Genomic DNA, 21,196 nt, shown 5'->3' on the forward strand with positions numbered 1-21,196 from the left:
CAAAAGAACATTAAGACATAATTAAAACAGCCACAAATACGTTAAAGATTAGAAAATAAAAACAAGCTGAAAAAGGTAAAATAGAAGCTGAAATAGAGTATAACACACAAAAGTAAAAGTTATAGCGCAGTATTAGATCATTATTTGGTTTAATAGCAGACTATTAACAAAATTGCACAAGTGGAAAATTCCACCTGAAGATATCAGGTTATTGTCAGTTACGTGCTCTCTATTATTAGTATACTATATTTTACCATTGTATAGTTTTATGAGTTTTTTATTGTACTAGTATCATCATGTAGTTCTAACACATACATGTTACATGTATTTTTCATGATTTTGCAGAAATAACGGTATGTTGGTTTATTCTGAAAAATTCAACCGGAAGCTGTAATGAATCTACTTCCTGTCAGGAACCAGGAACCGAGCAGATGCACACACAGCGGGACTCAGCAGCAGGCGAGCCGCTCCGTGCATGTAAACAGGGCCATGTCGGAGTCTCCGGACACCCGCAGCCTCCTCTCTGCCTCCTCACAGCTCAACCTGGTGGAGATGGACGCGGTGAGACACATTACGAACATACTACTACTACTAGTACTCGTTAATCTGCCTACATGGTGATGCTCCTGTCGTCCATGAAGGTCCTCACGGTTCTCTCCTCTGTGTGGTATTGTTATTGTTGTCATGCTATTTAACTGTAGTAACGTTAATCTAAAGTATCAACACATGTGTGAACAGACCACCGTTAGTCTGTTACACTGTCCTAAAGTGTGAACACGTGATCCAGTAACCTGATTGTTTACAATGCAGATCACGCTCACTGCTCTTAATGTCTCAGTCAGAGACACCTTAATGTTGTCTCTGAGCCTCAGACGGTCAGTTGATGGTGTGTTTACTTCCAGTCAGGAAGGTCTGAATGTGCATCTGGCCTGTGGTCAGTGGTGCGTTCACGTGCTGTCACTTCCCGTTGTGTTTGACGTCCTACACGCCCAACACACAAGTAGGAGTACAAACAGGATTAAACCGATTCACACGGCTGTTGTTTGCAAGACATTTGGAGGATATTGTTTGTCATACATGAGTCATACCATATTATGATTGCAGGTGTATGTACATGATATCTGCAATTAACCAGTTAGACTTCCACAGTCTGAGTGAAAGGAGAACTTCTGTATTTTTCAACTACTTTCAATTTTTCAACCTGGTTCCACTTAGATAGATAGACAGCTTTATTGATCCCCTTGGGGAAATTCGATTGCCACCAAGTCAGACAACAACAAACAAACAACAAAAACACAGTATTCACAATACACCAATAAATAAATAACATCATAAGAAGCCCTTTGAGACATAATCAACAGCTGAGAGGTACCATGGATCTAGGCCATATCTAAGAATGTTCAGTAAAAAATCTGACCGCTGTTGGGACAAAAGACCTCCTGAATCGTTCAGTAGAACACTGAGGCATCACTAGTCGCTCACTGAATGGATCTTGGACCCTTTTTCCCATGTTTAAATGACTAATGGGGACAACAACACTTTATGATCTGGTCCAGTATTGAGGGAGAACGCTGCGGCCGCCAGCCGCTAAACCAGCTGTAATGTAATCTTTTGGGGCAACCTGGCACCGTCCGTTTACGTCCACTTACAGTGCTTGTTGTTGCCACTGACAGGCTCAGATTGTTATTCTAAGTGTCTGACAACATGGTGGAAAGGAGCCTACAGAGAAATGAACCGTTCATCCGCTCTCTTTCTTATTGTGTGTGTCTCTCAGAGAAGCGTCACTCTGAAATGTTGAATCCCTGTTGGAAGTCTGGAGTCTTGTGGATTTGATGGTGTCTGGGGTTGATTTAGGATAAAACACATGGAGGACATGCTGCCAGTCAGACAGATGAAGGAGATTCAAATATGCACACAACAAAGAAAGCACAAACAAACAAATACTGCTTTCTAATACTACTACTACTACTACTAATAAAACTACTAATAATACTGCTTCTGTTCTCAGATCGATGATAAGGAGTTTGACATTCCCCAAGTAGACACACCTCCCACACTGGAGAGCATCCTTAATGAGGTGAGTACATGTTGCTCTTTGACTAATACTCTGTATTATACTCCATCACACTCTGTCAACAGTATAACCACAACTTTTTTGAAAAGGTTTTAGAGTATTAAATACTTGAAAAATATCCATTGAAGGTACTTTTTGAACAGATACAAAATATGTGATTAATCGCGATTAATTATGGACAATCATTATAATATTTTAAAGGCCTTTTAAAGGAAATTCAGATTTGTTTCTAAACACATTATAAATGTTGGAAAATAATGACTGAAAACATGTGCAAAGACTGTGAACATTGTAGTACTGGATTGTGGAGTTAGACCGTTCAACTGTTTTTTTGCCAGTTTTGTGTTCAGGATTTTTTGGGCCGTCGGATGGGGATTTGGCGCTGGGCTCTTCCCTCTTCGCTCTCCGCTACTGAAGGCGCACCTTCCCCGCTTGTGGGTGTGGTTTCAGCGCCTTCAGCGTTTCAGAGCAGAGAATACTACTTATTTTTCCATGATTTTGAAAGCTAATTTTATATACTTGGAGATTTTTTTAATCTTTCAAATTTGGCTAGGTGGTTAGTAACACATTTTTCTGTGGTGTGACAAACCCAGAATGCACATTTATTTTAGATTTACACGGCCTTTAATCCATTGACAGCCCTAGTATGTGTGTGTGAAGTACTAGTCCAGAATGCCCATTGTCAGGCCTAGTGAAGCCAAATAACAGACACTCACTTCATATATATATATATATATATAAACTAGAAAGCTGACATTTTCAGTCATTTTCAGACATTGTCAGTTATAGTTTGAATGTTTGTGAAACACTTTATTTGCATATGTAGGTACCGATGTAATGTAGTCGCCAGGGGCCTTTATCTATCTCAGCTACAGAGAGAACCAAGGCTTTATTTTAATTCTGGTCTTCCCTGTTTTATATGTATATTCTATCTTACTGCCTGGAAACTCATCACTTTCTGCTCTCTTGATAAATTCAGTATTATGTACATTTCCACAACACTAACTCTGTACGTTCAACAGAGACATGTCATACTCACCACTCTGCTGCTCTCTACTGTAACGTGTTAAGGAGTCTATATTGCTCTTGTTGTATAGACCTGTCATGGACTTAATTTTTGTATTATATTCAAGTTTGGCTCTCAGTCTAGTGTCCTATCGCTGTGAGAAGGACAAGTAATACACTGATTAAAACTTTTAAGCATCTTTTTGCAGTTAAAGTGGTTAAAATCAGCCAGGAGAAGCTTCCGGTTTGTTGTACTGAGAGGTCAATGTCGGCAGCAGATATAACATCAGCTTAAGGATGATTATATACTGCAGTCAGGTGTATTAGGAGGAAATGGTGCTGATACAGACAGTAGTTCGATATCAGGTAAACATATTTGTTCATGGACCCCCTCCACTATGGATGTAGGAGGTATTTGTTACTGTTCTCCTGTGTGGTGTCTGCAGCTGGAGGATGAGGAGGAACCATTCGTATTGGAGGATACCTGCCTGCTGAACACAGACAACATGGATGCTCACTCCTGTGACACCTCCTCTCTGGCCAGCTCTGACAGTGGAGACCCAGCACACCTCAAACGGCATGAGCACACACACACACACACACACACACACACACACACACACACACACACACATTTATATGCTTCCCCTTGGGCAGATAATAAGTTACCTCAGTAACTTCAATGAAATAAGATTACGGAAGCAAATAAGAGACACAAGTATTTTATTTTTAACAGCCACTGAATACTTAAAGCTAGGATTGGTAATGATGAGAAACTAGCAAGAGTACGCTAGATTTTAAGAGTGTCACCAACTCTTATCCAGTGAAGGTAGCTAGCAGCACTAGCTCCAAAAGTCCCTGACTCTAGAGAGAAAGTCTCCAAGTCTGCAACACGGACAGTCCGTCCTTCAGGCCTCCCTCCAAAGACACTCCCCCCCAAATTATCATTTATGAACATAAACATATCTGTTATTGAGTGGTCAGTAAGCAATTAAAGCTTCAGTAGGCAGAATGTTTTTGGCATCATTGGGCAAAAATCCCATCATGGCTCGGTTTTCAGGCGTGTGACGGGAGACTTTGACCAATCACAGGTCATTTCAGAGAGAGAGAAAGCGTTCCTATTGGCTGTTCATTCAATGAAGGCAGCTGTCAATCACTCGCAAACTCTGATCAAACGGTCAAACTAGGCATCGCTGATCAAATAGGAATCAATATTCTGTTACTGTAATGCCTATTTCTCTCCTCAAATGTTTTCAGAAACATCTTGTAGTGTACTGTTTAGCTGTAAAATGAGAAAGTGTGCTCTGGCTGGTGGGCGGTGATTAGTATTTCCTCAACTGATCTCAACATGGCTGCCGGGTCACAAACTTTCTCATTTTACAGCTAAACAGTACACTACAAGATGTTTCTGAGAAAATCTTCCCAGTTCATATCAACCAATGATCCAACACAGTTTATATGGTTGCTTGGAGGCCTTCTCTATGCTCAGGCACTGCTCCTTGGTCACAGCTGATGATGGCATCATCTCCTCTTGCTCTTGCCTCATCCATTGCGGGTAATAGCTAAGCTTTTCTCTTCGTCACTCGAGGTGTTCTTCAGGTTAGATCTTGCCCTGGCAAGGATTAGCTGTTTGTCCTTAAAATGATCTCTGCCTTTCACTGTCACCTCTGAACTTTACATTCCTGTGAGCTCTCCCAGTTTCCACACAGGGGCATCCAGTTTAAGTTTTGTGGTGAGCAGTTCTTGTACTTTGGACTCCTTTTCCTTTCATCAGCTTTATCCGGCCCAATCCATTAATCACAAGATTATTTCTCCTGCATTGATTCTGAATTACTGTAAGCTCAAGTTAAAAAATATATTTTATTTTTAGAACCTTTGTGGGTCAGTCAGTGACACTGTGCTGTAAAGATCGGTAGGGTGTAGGTCGGTAAGGTGTGTGTTGGGTGTTTCGTTTTCTGGACAGTGAGTCAAAGACTCCATACAGATGCTGCTGCAGCAACCAAAGCAGCACAACCACCAGCCAATACAAAGCTACATCCTAACATAGTCCTGTGAAGGAGTGACCTCCAGCCACACAAACACACACTAAAGCTTACTAAAGCCTTCTTGTCTTTGCATGTACAAGGTAATAACATGGACAATGTCTTCTTTGTGTCCATGTGTCTGTGTCTGTCTACGTGTTGACGTGTACATGCATGAAGAAAGAGGAGGACGACAGTGGATCTGAATACGACCGTTCATGGGTCTGTTCTCCGACACAGCCTGCTGAAGGGCATCTCTGCACAGATCGTCTCTGCTGCTGTAAGACAAACAACAACACACACACACACACACACACACACACACACACACATACACATACACATACATACAGAAACAGGAATACATCAGCCTTCCAACACTGTTGTCAGTGTTTCTGAATAGAGAACATCAGCTTGTTTTGATGTGAACAAAATGAAATGATAAAACATCCCATAACAGTGAGTGCTTACTGTGTACTGTACTTATAATCATTGTTGTTAGGGATGTAAGGAGGATTAAAGAAATCAGAAAGAATCTGATGTGTCATTAGTGTTGAGATGTCATTATAGAGCATTTCACAGTTCATGTAAACATTCCCAGTTTACTTCCTGTTGCAGTCCAAGGCCTATGGAAAGGAGGCTGGGTCATGGGCAGACATGGGTCTTGGGGTAAGGGTTGTAACACATGCGCAGTGTAACTGAAGCTGCGGTCGTGCGTTGCGACTGGCTCAATTTCGGCGAGCGCAGGCCAGATTTTACTGGGCACGTGTTATACCTCCGAAGATATGATGCGTTGATGACGCGTGACCCAGTCTCCTTTCCATAGGACGTGTTGCAGGCTGTTTGAATGACATCGAGTGGAAATAAATTCATCTCAGAGCTGAAAGGTGCCCGACGTCATTAGAGTTTCTTCTTATTATGGTGACTTTCGCTGGATATCCGGCGCTTTACGGCTTCACCAATCATACTCGCCATGATCTGAACAGAGAACAGCAGGAGGCAAATTAGTGCAGTATTTGAGATTTTGGGTAAATTGTTTTCATTAATTTAAAACTGTACTATTAAGTATTAGTGTCACGTACAGCTCATAGTTTGTAATAAGGTAACATTAGCACTCATTTGGTGGTTGCCTAGCACCATATAAAATAAAAAAACGCAGCAAACTGCAAAAAACGCTGTCTGATCGGGCAACAAAAAGGCGGTGCGGTGTGCCTCTGTCTGATCGGGTCCTAATGCATTTATGTATTCAAGCAAAATTAAAAGCTTTGTGTATTTTCCTCAGGACAAAGTGGATGCTGGACTGCCAACTGCTATAGTAAGTATTAGTTTATTCAACAATGAATTCAACTGAGCAGAGAGATGGTCTTAGTTTAAAGGAACTCTTTCTATGACTTTTGACTATATGTATGCCCTATATATCATCAGGCGACCACATTCAAGGTTTTTGCATTTATATAAATCGCTATGATCATTTCTATTAACTACAAACATTACTGTAGACCAGTTTCAGAAGGTTTCACACAACAATACAACAGAAAGCTAAGTTGAACATATTTTCGAAAGCAGCTGCAGCATTTACACAGAACTCTAGAGATATAGTATACTGTAGGGGAGAAGCAGAGAGAGAATATGATGGATACCGCTACTGAAAACACATTCAAACTAGAGCAACCATTATTATTATTAAGTACACTCACAGGTGAGTCTGTGTTTGTGGTCCTTGATTGTGCCAGAAAGTTAGATATTGATCATAGGGTTTTGTCTTATTTTGTCTGTGCTTAGCTTTTCCCGACTTCCTCTGATCAATTCTGAGCTGTACATTTTATTTGTGTTCAGACGGTAGCGGGTGTGATTGCTGTAGGAACGTCCCATGGTCTGGCTCTGGTCTTTGGTGAGTCTAAACTTGATAACGCTCCTTATATACACACACGGTGGTTTAAATGATATTTTCACATTTTTAACCTTTTACAATGCAAATATAACACAAACAGTGTAGATAAAGCTAATTAAGTGTAGTTACCAGTTATGTCTTGTCAAAGGAAAAGTGTTTAACATTTAGTTGGATCTATTGGCAGAAAAGGAATAAAATATCAATAAGTATGTTTTCTTTAGTGTATAATCACCCGATAATAAGAATCGTGTTTTCGTTACCTTAGAATGAGCCGTTTGTATCTACAAGGGAGCGGATCCTCTTCACAAAGCCGGCCGTCGTGTTCATATAGTAGCCCAGAACGGACAAACCAAACACTGGCTCTAAAGGGACATTCACGTTTTCGCTTCGTCCACCGTAGTTCTCCGACATGCTTGGCACACGAGAGAAGTTTAGGATGGTTGCAATCTGTAACCTCACCGCTAGATATCACCAAATCCTACACGCTGCACCTTTAAAACAAGTTGGCATGGTCTGCTATAAATTCAGTTAAAGACACTTTTCACTGTGATCACAATGTGTCTGATTCCAGCTGGGCACCTCTGTTGCATGCGTACAGTAGCAGTAGTAGTCTTGTGCCTTACTGTCTGCAACAGGGTCTTCTTTAATACTACCACAAGAGGTAGTTACACACCATCCACAAACTCATACTGACTGTAGCCTATTGTCTGTCCTATTCATACACACCTAAACATAGCTTACGGTGTCATTAGTGTAAGACGGGCACCTCCCTACATAGATAGTCCTGTCCCATAGATCTGAGGAAGGGTAAAAGAAGTGTGCGTTTCCTCCGGGTGCTCCGGTATCCTCTCACAGTCATGTCCAAGTCATGCAGAATGCACACGAATCACGTATGAATGTGAAACTTCAGTATTTTCTAGACGTTGAGGTTGAGGATAGTCTAAATCCTGTCCTGACCTTCAGTTATCAGTTGTATAAAATGGGAAAATGTAATCAAACTTAAAATTAAAGTAAATATTGGACGATTAAATTTAGTGAGGACATCCACAAATGAGAGTCACAGCCAATCAGAAAGCTGGATAATGATCTATCAACAAGATCTCTATGTGAGAGAAAACAATACATTTATTAGTATTTTCTTAAAAGGAGACATGACTTGATGGACACGTAAAAGTCTTCTTTTTTATTTGCAATTAGGCTTTTTCAACTGTTTAATATAACACCAGAAATAACCAATATTTAGTGTACCATCATGTGTAACTCATATTTTAAGTATATTGATTAATGAGCAGCTAGTGACCAACTTTGTCAACAATACTTTATTACAATTACTGTGATCATGTGATATGGCTTACATAACAACAGTAGGACCTTAATACATGCCAGTATCACTGATATCCACCCTCAGGACTGCTTCACCTGAGTCTGACATGGAGGCACTGACGATTACATAATCACCCTCATAAGAAATGCAGGAGCCATCAGCCTTTCCTCTTACAAAATTATTTTCACCTCCATTGTACATCATATCGTAAAGATTGTAGTCGCAGTCGTTTCCTCTGTCAAAGATCCCCACAGCGAACCAGTTGGAGTAGAGGTTTCGGTCGTAGGGCACGGAGAACATGACGGCCATGACATGGCTGTAGTCGTTGAGGTCGGCGTTGAAAAGGTCGTAGGTGAAGACGCCGACGGAACCGGTCGCACTGCCGGTGGTCTTGTTGAACAATGCGCTGGCGGGGGAGTAGGGACCCACCATGGGGGGCAGAGGGACCTCACAGCAGCCGCTCTCAGTGAACACCCTGAACACAGAGAGACACAACATGTCAGATCATTTTACCTCCACAGTGGGTTTCTGTGTCTTCCTACAAGCATGTGAATGCACCACAAAGTCAAAGCTATTTGTTATCGCAACAGAAAAGCACCAAACCCCAAACTGAAGCACACATTTCTCTAAAATATGTATGCGGAAGCGTTAAGTTCATCATTCATTGGAACGAAAGCCTCATTTCCACCACATGGATCGACTCGACATGACTCGACTCGAGGACGTAGTGTACGCCGTAGTGTATGTAGTATGCCACATTGTGTATATAGTGTACAGCGTAGTGTATGTAGTGTATGACAGTGTATATAGTGTATGACATAGTGGATGTAGTGTACAGCGTAATGTATGTAGTGTAGGACGTAGTGTATGTAGTTTATGACATAGTGTATAGTGTACAACGTAGAGTATGAAGTGTACATAGTGTATGTAGTGTACAGCGTAGTGTATGTAGTATATATAGTGTATGTAGTGTACAGCGTAGTGTATGTAGTGTATATAGTGTATGTAGTGTATGACATAGTGTATGTAGTGTACAGCGTAGTGTATGTAGTGTAGGACGTAGTGTATGTAGTTTATGACATAGTGTATAGTGTACAACGTAGAGTATGAAGTGTACATAGTGTATGACATAGTGTATGTAGTGTACGGCGTAGTGTATGTAGTGTACGACGTAGTGTATATAGAGTACAGCGTAGTGTATGTAGTGTACACAGTGTATGTATAGTGTATATAGTGTACAGCGTAGTTTATGTAATGTAAGCAGTGTATTACATAGTGTATATAGTGTACAGTGTAGTGTACTGCGTGTAGTGTACAGCTTAGTGTATGTAGTGTACGCAGTGTACGTAGTGTACGGCATAGTATATATAGTGTACAATGTAGTATACTGTATGTAGTGTACGGCGTAGTGTTCATAGTGTACAGTGTAACGTATGTAGTGTAAGACGTAGTGTATGTAGTGTTTGTAGTGTACAGCGTAGTGTATGTAGTGTACGCAGTGTATGACGTAGTGTATATAGTGTACAGCGTAGTGTATGTAGTGTACGCAGTGTATGACAGTGTATAGTGTACAGCGTAGTGTACGTAGGATACGGCATAGTGTATAAAGTGTACAGTGTAGTGTACTGTATGTAGTGTATGGAGTAGTGTTCGTAGTGTACAGCGTAGTGTATGTAGTGTACGCAGTGTATGACGTAGTGTGCATAGTGTATGTAGTGTACGTTGTGTATGACATAGTGTATATAGTGTACAGTGTAGTGTACTGTATGTAGTGAACAGCGTAGTGAACAGCGTAGTGTATGTAGTGTACGGCATAGTGTACATAGTGTATGGCGTAGTGTATGCAGTGTACGTAGTGTATGACATAGTGTACAGTGTAGTGTACTGTATGTAGTGTACAGCGTAGTGTACATAGTGTACGGCATAGTGTACGTAGTGTACGTAGTGTATGATGTAGTGTAGGACGTAGTTTACGGCAGGGAACTGCTTAAGTCAGGTTTAATATATACTCTCAATACCTTCAGAAAAAGACAAGTACAAAAGCAATGCATTACCTTGGGTTGGCGAGAGTGTAGCTGCCAGAGCTGTTGTTAATCTCAATGGAGCAGAGGCGATGAGGCATTGTGATGAGGTGTGGAGCGGTGGCTGCCTGGGAACTAGAGACAAGACAGCATCATTTCAGTTCATTCAGCATCTCTGAAGCACAGTGACACACACGCTCAGTCATCTACTGTATGCTTCACTGATTGATGTGTTTGAGTTTCAGTGTGTGATTGGGTGACAAGCTGAGAGTGTGAAGTCTAAAGGTGTAAGTCACAAACAGTACTCTTAAGATAGCAAATAAGGCTGCTTACTAAACTAAATCTAAATCCTGACTAGTCCTCAGCTCTGCCTCTTTATACAAGACTTCAAACTGAATCAAGTTAATCAGATCAAATTATTATTCGGGAGTTGCACTGTTTATTATTTTCTAACCACGTGGTCGGTCTGCTACTAATAAAAAGGACATCAATAAACTTCAACTCGCCCAAAATAAGGCTGCTTGACTTGTTCTTCACTCTTCATACCGTAGTAGTAGCAGCAGCAGCGTCGTATCCAGAACAGACTGTTTGTTTTCATCAGCAAATTCATATTTTTAGGTATACCTTTCTCAGGTCTTTGAGTGGACGCTGGTTCCTCTCAGTTTGTCCATAAATAACAATTAGTTAATCCTAGAGCCAAGACTAACTTCTTAAAACATACATATAGAATGTAGTACGTTATCAGTGTGTACTTAGATATAGCAGTTTTATTGTAATCATTAGTTCTCATTGCATGTTTGGCACAGTCTTTGCTTTATTTAGTGTGTATTATACCGTATGTGGTAATCAGAACCATCGTTTTGTGTTGTTATTGTTGTTTTAAGATGAACTGTTTTGTTTTTCTATTTATTTTTTATTTTTTCATTTGAACCTTGCTTTCATGATTGTATTAATATTTTATGTGGACATTTTCTCACCGCAGTGAGATCAGCAACTGCTATGGCACGAGCTAATGGGGAGCCACTAAAATATACAAATTCAATTATTGGGTGACTAAAACGTTGATGGCTGAGAAGGATGAAGTTGACTAAATAGGACTAAAACACACATGATCTCAGGACTAAAACCAGATGACACAATTACCAACAGACTGGTCAGAAGTGGCGTGGCATACAACTGGTAATGAAACAAAACATCGGCCATGTGGAAATAGATCTCATGAAACTTTAAACAATATTAGCACCATCAGCCCACACACTGAGCTAGAATCACTAATGTCTACACACATTAGATGAATATAGGAGTGCTTACCTTTTTTATGATCTGCAGAGTTAAAGCCAAAAACCAGTTGTTGGAGCTGACGGATTGTTGGTCCAGGTTTCAGGCAGGATGTGGTGGTCAAGTCACATTACACACGAGCTGCTTCCACAGCGGGTTTTATTGACTCAGGTAATCAGGGCTTCCTTATCTCCTGTACAGTATCAGCTCTCCCCTCTGTTCCCGGATGCCGCCACCACCTTATCACCACTGAAGGTTGGATCATAGTGATTACATCAACGTAGGCTTTTATTTGGACCTTCTTTTGTTTGAACCTTTTAAAATGGTATCCATTATTTGTACAGGGCGTCCCGAGGAGGGTAGGGAGCTACTGGCCTGCTCTGTAGTATGAGGAGGAGCAATACACATATTAATAGACTGACCATGAAATGAGACTATATGCTAAGTGAACAGTAGTTGCCGTAAGATAAAGCAAGAATCAAGACAACCACAAAAATCTAATATAATTCCTTAGTATAGGGCTTTGCACGCGGTGAATTTGTGATTTGATTTCTTTAAAATTGCTTTAACCATGATAGTCGTAGTATTTTGCAGCAGTAGTACCAATAAAAGCATTAGTGTTTTTTAATCAGCAGTCTTATCAGTTATATGACTAGTATTTGCAGTCGCCGTAATCAGTGCTTGAATTGGAATAGTGAGTGCGTCAGCAGCCAGCAGCCTGTTCAGTGTGTACATGGAACTGTTTAGTACTGAGGACCAATATCTGTAATCAGAAAAACACCCTGCAGGTGTGGTGATAATCCAAAGCTATATTTTAATGTAAAAGTAATCTCCTTCTCTGTTAGCCAAAACCATTCTTAACTTAACTTCTTACCAATCTGCCCCCTTTTTAGAGGGGTCAGGGTGGGAGACGGAGGATGTTCAGGGGGAGATAAAGGTTCTATTCTAGGTCCGGTACTATTCTAGATACAAGGCTCTATTTCTAGGTTCGGTCCTCTTCTCACTTAACATGCTTCTATTGGATCATATAATGCAAAAACACAACGTGTCTTATCACTGTTATGCAGATGACACCCAGTTGTATTTGCCCATCATCCCCAACGACCCCAATAGCCTCATTGCCCTGCAAAACTGCCTAACTGAGATCGAAGAATGGATGCATCAAAATGACCTGCAGCTGAACAATAACAAAACAGAGGTTTTATTGATTGGTCCAGACTGCACTGGATCCAGGAGGATATCAAGCAGCTTTCAGGTGTCGCCAAACAGATGGAGCCTGAGCAACACAACCTCCTCTCCACCATGGAACCTAGAGAGAGAGGACTACAGACAGACGACACAAACACAAGAAGCACTCTCTAGTAGGGATGTCACGAGAACCAATACTTCGGTACCAAGTCGATGCCAAAATTTAAAAAAAATGACGGTACTCTTTTTCTACAGTACCGAAGGTACCGTATGATGCCTGTAATGGTCATTGGTAGGGATGTGACGGTGAGGAAAATGTTCCCAACGGTTAATAAACTTGTGACAACACCGGTGTTATCGATTACACCGGACATTTTACAAGAAAGATTACGGTCAATATGTGCAGAGCGCTGACTCTGACCTATACTGCCGATAGCGCTTTTGTTGCGGGGCTCCGCTGTGGGGGTCTACCTGGCGCCGCTGCTGCATGCACACCGGCTGTCACGGCTCCATCCACCTCGCGGTGATTATCTCATTAACGTTATGGTTCCCTCATAGCATTGGGATTAAACGTGAAATATTGCCAAATAGGTGCGTTTGCTTTTCGCTTCGACAATAAATCCTCTGTGTCCTGCTCCTACTACTCTGAGCTCACGGACCAGATACGTTCACAGTCAGTATGTAGTGTCCGTCGTCTGACTATCGATTGATAACACGCCGCTGATACGCCAAAATGAACAAAATGGGTCAATTATTTTAATTTATTACTTAAAGGCTACATGCCTCTGTTTTTTGTAATGTTCAAATGTTTTTAATAAAACAGTGCGTGTTGAATTACATGGGATTTATTGTTTTTTTTTTTGTTTGTTTTTTACCGTGGCATCGAATTGGTATCAAGAATCGTGGAAATTCACTGGTATTGGTATCGACTACTAGATTTCTGGTACCGTGACATCCCTACTCTCTAGCACATGATTCACACAGATAGGAGAAGAACCTGTGTGGTGCAGAGGGAACCACCTACTCCTGAACATGACCAAAACCAAGGAGATGGTCCTAAAGGACAACATTCTGGGAGAAGAGGTGGAGGTGGTAGACAAGTATCTTGGAGCTCACCTTGACAACAGACTGCACTGGAAATGCAACACCAAGGCTGTTTACAGGAAAGGACAGAGCAGACTCTACTTCCTGAGGAAATTCAGGTCCAAGATCTTTTCCTAGTCTGTTGGTACAATGTGCTGGGACATTGGTATCAGAGCCTGTTAAACATTATCTTTGTTATAACTTCCAGGGAAAATGCGTGTTAAGCTCATCCTGTGATGTTGTTTGGGGTTTTGACTGGGGTTTGATTGGGGCTGAGGTCTCAGCAGGGCTGACCCATGTCTCTTTATATTGCTGTCATGATGCCCGGGCAGGAAAAGGTATGAACATCACCTGTCACATGGGTCAGTCATGCTTAATGTTGTTCATTTTGTATTCGACCCGACGTCAGACGTCACCGCTCATGTCCATTTTGGTTTGGCTGAGCTACCTTGGTGCATGCTTTGTTGTTTGATTTGGTTCTTTGCAAATTGGCAGCTTTTATTGCATTTCCAGCTCTTCATTTCAGTGCCAGTGTGTTGTGTTTTGGTATCGATGTATGAAAATTGTCTATTTTTATTTTCCTTTTACCATTCACACCGTTTCCAGGTCTGCAGCCCTGCTTCAGTAGTTAAATGTCCTCTTCATCTTCCTCTCCAGATACCAATCAGGCTCTGCGGCTCTGTCTGGGTACCAAGGCGACCGGGGCAGAGTTTGGAGCCGTCTCTGCCCTCAGCATCAACCACGATTGCTCGCGACTTCTCTGCGGGTTCGCCAAAGGACAGGTATATACTCAGACACGCATACATACAATCCCAGGCTTGTTGACTAGCTGTTCATTTAGAGTTTAAACACAGGACACTGTTAAAGTTCAAGTACATGTTGTTTGTTCTGCGGGAGGTGGTTCTTGTGACTGAAAATCTCTGGTTGTTGTTTCAACTACTACCACAAGGGCTGGTCCACACAGAAGATAAGGAAAATGTTTATCTTGGTGTTATATATCAGAACACTGTATGCAGCTCTTTGGTGTGCACATGGTTTTTGAAGGCAAATCAATTAACATGCAAGCTAATACTGTATGCATTTGTCTAGTCAAGTAAATTTGATCACAAATCTGCCTCAGGGGGCTTTACAATCTGTCCTTTACAGTTTAAGGCAAAACTGAACAAAAAAAAAAACAACCTTTTAACAGGGAGAGAAAATGGAAGAAACCTCAGGAAGAGCAACAGAGGAAGATGTGCAACAGCTTTATTTATTAGCCTTTCACGCATGTTTGCACAGGTTAACCGCGGTAATAAAGCACGTACAATTTGAGTTAAGACAGGATTTCAACAGAGCTCTCCCGGTTTGCGACCTATTCTGACGTCTACCATTCGTCAGACCGGAAGTCATGTCTGACAGATTTTGATAATTAAATGGAACATTTTGCATGTGATGGCTCAAAAACGATGAAAGAATCTTTAGATGTTGCGAAGAGGACGACAACTTCACCGAGAATCAACTCATCAGTTTTGATCAGCAAGCCATGTGCAAGTGGTAATTGTGCAAATTGTACTTACTCTTTTGCACACATGTTGCCAAAACACATGTCATTTGCTTGAAATATACAGGAGCTGTAATTACAAATGTTTTGACCATTTTTTTCTCTAACTATTTCAGTCCAGTTTGGGCCCTAAAAGCACCATCTTCCTCTGAGTAGGTGGAGGGAATGTTGCTGCTGAGGTTGTGTTTATGCACATTAGGTGATGCGGTACAATATTTGGTATCCTATATATGGTCCTGATTGGTGTTTGACACTTCTCCAGAGTCACATGAACCCTTTTCTGTATGTTGAGTTTTTTCCGGATTAAAAGGACTCATGCTTTCCTCATAGTATCTGCAGCAGTGACATAATTATAAACATGTAGCTTAAAGTAACATATGAACTAAATATGAGCATGACCGACTTCATTTTAGTGATAATGCCTATTAAAGTTATTTTCTGTCAATTAAACAACTTCTCATTTCAACACCGCAGATGAATCAACGTTACAAACTTAACAGCAGTATTTATTTCACTGACTGAAATTGATTGATTGTAATTGACAGTATAGTATCTGTCTCTCTGTCTGTCTGTCTGTCTGTCTGAATGATTAGATCACAATGTGGGATCTAGCCAGTGGGAAACTCCTGAGAACAATCACTGATGCCCACCCTCCAGGGACAGCTATACTGCATGTGAAGGTACACACACACACACACACACACACACTATCATCCATTCAGCCACCTCTCTTTAAGGGAGCATGGCTGTATGGTCTAGGTCAGGCGTCTCCAACCTTTTTCCCTCCGAGAGCTTATGTGACAAAATGAAAGTGTCCGAGAGCTACACATAGCACCACCAAGTTGTACATCGCCAATAGAAGACATCATTTCTGTCTTACTTTCATGGTCCTTTAATAACATTTCAGCAACCGCAGTCATCGCTTCTCTTACAATCCCGCCATAGGTGAAGGGCTTTTTGTGCTTCGCTAGGATGTGTCCACTAAACGAAGCCTCTGCTGCAGCATTGGCCTTCTTCTTCCTCAGTTTGGTAAACAGAGACTGTCGTCTTTTAAGTGTTTTTTTCAGGTCCTTTACCTTCTCTGTTCGTAGACTGTTACCAGCCGGAAAGTCACGTGAAAAGTTGCCGTGGACTTTGGTGAAGTGGCGCTCGACATTACATCTTTTACCGACTGACACGCTCGCAGACACACACATTTGTCATCACCCATTCCTCATTAAAATAGTACATTTGTTGCTGTTGCTTTTTATTGGCCTGGCTATTTTCTGCGGTCATTGTCAAATCAGGTATAGGCTTGCTGGTCTGCTAGCATCGCCTCATGTTACTGTTTCGCTGATGTCAGGAAATTTCAAAGCAGCGCAACTTGTTTAATTGTCGGCCGATTGGCAAATAATCATTTTGTGTCAGAAGGGGGCGCGATGTCTGTAAATTTGATTGGATAGACATTTAAACCGGTTTACAATGTGACTTTTTGTTATCAAATTTATGTCCATATTCTTGTAACCTTTAGTGAGCCACTCAGACACAGGTAGAGCTACTTGTTGGAGACCCCTGGTCTAGTAGCTACAGTCAACACATACACAACCATTAGAAAAGAAACGGCTTTAAAGCAATAAAGCAGATTTACTGAGTGTCACACACTCTTATTATTTCTCTGTTTTTTTCTTTAGTTTACAGATGACCCAACTCTTGCGGTGTGTAACGACAGCGGAGGATCAGTTTTCGAGCTGGCTTTCAGGTAAATGACTTTTTTGTTTGTTTGTTAATTTGGATCCCCATTACCATATGTGTTGTGGTTCTTATTCAAAGACTATAGGACCCAAATGCAGGACTCTAGATAGGCAGGTAAGGTGAACAAAAGACAAGCTTTATTTAACACAAAGCCGGTACCAAGACATAGATAGGAAACCAAACTGAGGGAGCAGGCAGAGGAAAATCCAAGAACAAAGGATAAACAAACCGGCAGGCAAATGACATGAGGAATACAGGCAGGATGGCATGAAGAACACCAGCAACACATACAAACCACCTGACAACTGAGAGAGGGAAAGCACACAGACTAAATACACCAGGAGAGCAGGGTGATTAGACACAGGTGGGACAAATCAGGGCGGGACAGAGAATCACAAGGCAGGAAAACACGAAAGCAGGAAGTAAAAGCACACGTGTCACATGAGGAGGAGAGAAAACTTAGAAGTAAAACAGGAAAAAGACCGGCAAGAACCCAGGACCATGACAATCAGTATCTTGCCCAAGGACACTTCAATATGCGGACTGGCGGAGGCGAGGATCAAACCGCCTATCTTCCGATTAGCGGACAGCCGCTCTACCTCCTGAGTCACAGCCGCGTGACAACAGAACTTTTTAATTTTACAACACAATGTGGATGTTCCACAATGCACTTCCACTGAGAGTCAATTAACTTGAATGATGCCCGAGTCCTAAACAAACATGTGTATTGAAAAACTGTGAAATGCTGAGAAGAACCTCATTTAGTAAACACACAGCCTTTAGCATCACAAGACCGTTATTTACAAGCTTAAAAATTGTTAATTTTCTCGCCTGTGTTGTTAACACATTCTGCATCTATAAGTAACAGTTGCGAGGGATGTGATCCCAGCATCTACCCTTCATTATCTCCCTCCTCTCACTCTTTTTCCTTGTTCCATCTTCATTTGTTCCCCTCATTCTCTGTTTGTTCCTGTTAATGCTGTCTGATTGTCCTTGTTTCCAGGAGGGTGATGGGGATGCGGTCCTGTGACTCTCGGTGTCTCTTCAGTGGTTCTAAAGGGGAGGTGTGCTGTATTGAACCGTTGCGTGCTCCTCCAGACTTCAGAGACCATTCCATCACACACTACTCTCTGCTGGCTATGGCCTCTCTCACTAAGGTACACCAACACACACACAATTGTGGTGCTAATTGCGTTTAGAAATTAAATATGCACTCGTTAAATGTGTGTTTAGGAGGAAATGAAATAAACAAAATGAAACAATTTGAAACAATCTCATAACCTGGGTTTTAAATCCTGAGTTCATTGCTCTTTAGTTTCTGCTCTGAAGAAATATTCACAGGCAATGAAACTTTATTTAAGCAAATGTAATAAATTAATTTGATGATATAGATTTGATAGAATCAAATGTATGAATGAAATGAATCTTTCGATGGTAAAAGGAAGTGATTGGCTTGGTGATAGTGAAAAGGAGTATGTGATTTAGCGCCGCCCAAGACGAACGTCGTGGTTTTAAAGATATACGAACAAGCCTGAGTCGTAGAGCTGGAGTCAGATAGAACTCTGAAACTCTCTTTCTTGAACTTCTCGTTTGGATAAACTTAAATTTAGTTCAGCTGAGCGACACTACTTTAAAGTTTTTACGGAAGCAAGGTCGACTGATTCTGAGTCACTACTCCTTTATTTGTCTTCTAATATTGATTTTCTTCTTCTAAAGATAATAATATAGCACTAATGTCTTTAAAGAACTGAATACTTCGATAGTTGACTAGCTGGAAGTATGCAGTAAATAGTTAAAGCTCAAAAAACAAGCAGAAGAAATAGAAGAATAAACCTTAGAAGAACAAAAGTGGGAATGACTCAGGGAATGATTCAGCATTCTCTCAATCATTCAAAACACAAACTGGTTAAAAACAGTGATGCATTTGGCCTTTGCAAATGGAAATGATGTACGTGTTTATTAGCATATAGAGCGGGGAAGTGAGATCGGATCACAAGTGATCACTCGAGACGCATGTGGAGACGCATTCTAATGCCAGGTGTGAACAGACGTACTTAAAGCGGCCCACTTGTGATCAAATCACCCAAGACGCATATTAATGCCAGGTCTGAGCCTCATGTCCGTTGTTGATAGGATCAACACAAGCAGGGATGTCCTACTACACAGTCCTCACTAAACCGTGCGTCCTCCATCCTCTGTGTGTAAAGCTTCTGATGTCTTTCCTTTTTGCTTTTCTTTCACCAGATTCTGGTCATCGGACTGAAGCCCACGCTGAAAGTCTGGATGACTTTTCCCTACAGCAAGGTCTGTATATGTGTCTGCTTGTTCATCTTGTTGGCCCAGATTCATTGATGCAATGGCACGTTTAATACTGTGCTGAGGTCAGTTAGCGGGAGTTCTTGAGTACACACTGCCAGGATCAGACTACGATGGTCACTATGTCAGATTATACAGTGGAGAGTCATAAATTCTTGTCATGACTTGGACTCGACACATGACAGACTACACACTTCGGTCCCCTGTTCCGACAATACACACTCTCCTGGCACCGCCGTCTTAATATACGGGCTTACCGAGCTCAAGCCCCCGGGCCCGACCATGTAACGGGGCCCACGAGGCTCTGGGGGAAAACAATGTAAGGGATAACGTACAGCGAGCCGGTCATTGTGAAAGAATCTGATGGGGTTTCTTTTCACAACAATGACCCGCTAGCTGTACATCAGTAGTTTTCTCCTCCAAGATGACACTTTTAATAGGCCTTTTTCACTGAAGGCATTTACATGTCACAGTAGGAAAAGCACAGGTGTTAAATTATAAAATGAATGGTTGAATTCTAACTTGTGTCTGGCACAGTGGAAATTTCCATTGCCCCGTGGATGGACGCTGTGTTTTCAGCCTTATTTACACATTTGGAACATTAGTCCAAGAGGCTAATTAAGAGGTTAATTACTGATGTGATGTAATGTAATGTAATGTGTTGTAATGCATTGTCTTTCACCAGTCTGATCCGTCCAGTGTTCCTCAGCTGGCCTGGCAGTTTGTCCCTGTTCAGAAGACGGTCAACCCGATCCTGGCTTTCTGTAAAGGAGACACAGTCCACTTCCTCCTGGTATCTGCTCAACTCAACCTCTTAACTTCACAACAACAAAATACACTATAGACACTGTAGTGCTTTTTGCGGAGCAATTTTTCTGACTTTGTGTAGTGGCAGCTTGCCATAAAACTGTCCTCAACCACTTCTAGCAGGATGTAAAGGTTTCTGACTCATGTAGACTACAATGTCCCACTTCCACTTGCCTTCTGCAGACACTCACTCTCCTTGGTCAGCTTCAAAGATGAGGCTCGTATTGTGAGCGAAAAGCAGTTTATTCCACGAAAATTTAAAAAAACAAAAATATATCCATATCGATCTTGGGACTATCAAAAACTATGAAAAATTGTTGCTCCCCATCCTGCTCCACCGAAGCCTAACTCGCTCTAATCACACTTAAAGGGACACGCCCAAATTGTCCAATAGCAGGACGACTAGAAGAGCCCATCTTAACAGGGCAAAACACACATCATAGAGTCTAAATGAAGCCCATTCTATAACATGACCAATTGACCATAATTCTAATGTTTATCAAACATTTTCAATGGCATAACACAAGGTACCTTTTTAAATGGTAATTAAATGCAAAAAACGTTTTGTTATTTTTTAGTAATTTCTTTTTGCTAGATTCAGAATACTTTTCTCTCCGTTGTTTTCAGATATAATGACATTATTTGTATGTGTAAATGAAGGGCTATTTCCTGCTTTTACTACTTAGAACCGCACTCAACACATCTGGTTTTAGGTTTAATTTAAAACAGCCAGACAGTTTGTCTATTAGAATGAGACGACAGGTGATCTACTCTACAGGACTTGTAATTCAGTCTAATTGTTGGTTCCAGTAACTCCATATAGCTATTCTTTCAGGAATGTTATAATTTTTTGCATTACATACTATAGAATGGCACAATACACAACAATCACTGCATGTTTTTATGGTCAGCTTGTC

The 21,196-nt window shown here is 41.3% G+C and overlaps 2 protein-coding genes across 6 annotated transcripts in view; one reads left to right on the plus strand and one right to left on the minus strand.

Moving 5' to 3' along the window:
• Positions 1-413: 413 nt before the first annotated feature.
• The window catches only part of vps8 (VPS8 subunit of CORVET complex), a 52,071-nt gene continuing 31,288 nt past the window's right edge, over positions 414-21,196 (plus strand). For 3 of the 5 annotated variants that reach the window (XM_037781864.1, XM_037781866.1, XM_037781868.1), the window contains exons 1-13: positions 414-561; positions 2,009-2,077; positions 3,526-3,656; positions 5,281-5,380; positions 6,383-6,415; positions 6,937-6,991; positions 14,218-14,223; positions 14,543-14,667; positions 16,019-16,105; positions 17,096-17,163; positions 18,160-18,313; positions 19,401-19,460; positions 20,158-20,265. In XM_037781864.1, the coding sequence (XP_037637792.1) occupies positions 490-561; positions 2,009-2,077; positions 3,526-3,656; positions 5,281-5,380; positions 6,383-6,415; positions 6,937-6,991; positions 14,218-14,223; positions 14,543-14,667; positions 16,019-16,105; positions 17,096-17,163; positions 18,160-18,313; positions 19,401-19,460; positions 20,158-20,265 (1,068 nt within the window). In that variant the 5' untranslated portion in view covers positions 414-489. The remainder of the gene's footprint in view (positions 562-2,008; positions 2,078-3,525; positions 3,657-5,280; positions 5,381-6,382; positions 6,416-6,936; positions 6,992-14,217; positions 14,224-14,542; positions 14,668-16,018; positions 16,106-17,095; positions 17,164-18,159; positions 18,314-19,400; positions 19,461-20,157; positions 20,266-21,196) is intronic. The other 2 variants (XM_037781865.1, XM_037781867.1) reach the window with 1 other exon arrangement.
• LOC119495438 (DELTA-stichotoxin-Hmg2a-like) lies at positions 7,811-12,611 on the minus strand. Its single transcript, XM_037781870.1, has 3 exons — positions 11,648-12,611; positions 10,370-10,471; positions 7,811-8,790 (listed from the first exon to the last, which is right to left on the minus strand). Exons 2-3 carry the CDS (start codon positions 10,435-10,437, stop codon positions 8,364-8,366), a joined length of 495 nt encoding a protein of 164 aa, XP_037637798.1. The 5' UTR covers positions 10,438-10,471; positions 11,648-12,611; the 3' UTR covers positions 7,811-8,363.

Source organism: Sebastes umbrosus, chromosome 10 (assembly GCF_015220745.1).
Source record: "Sebastes umbrosus isolate fSebUmb1 chromosome 10, fSebUmb1.pri, whole genome shotgun sequence".
Lineage (NCBI taxonomy): Eukaryota > Metazoa > Chordata > Actinopteri > Perciformes > Sebastidae > Sebastes > Sebastes umbrosus.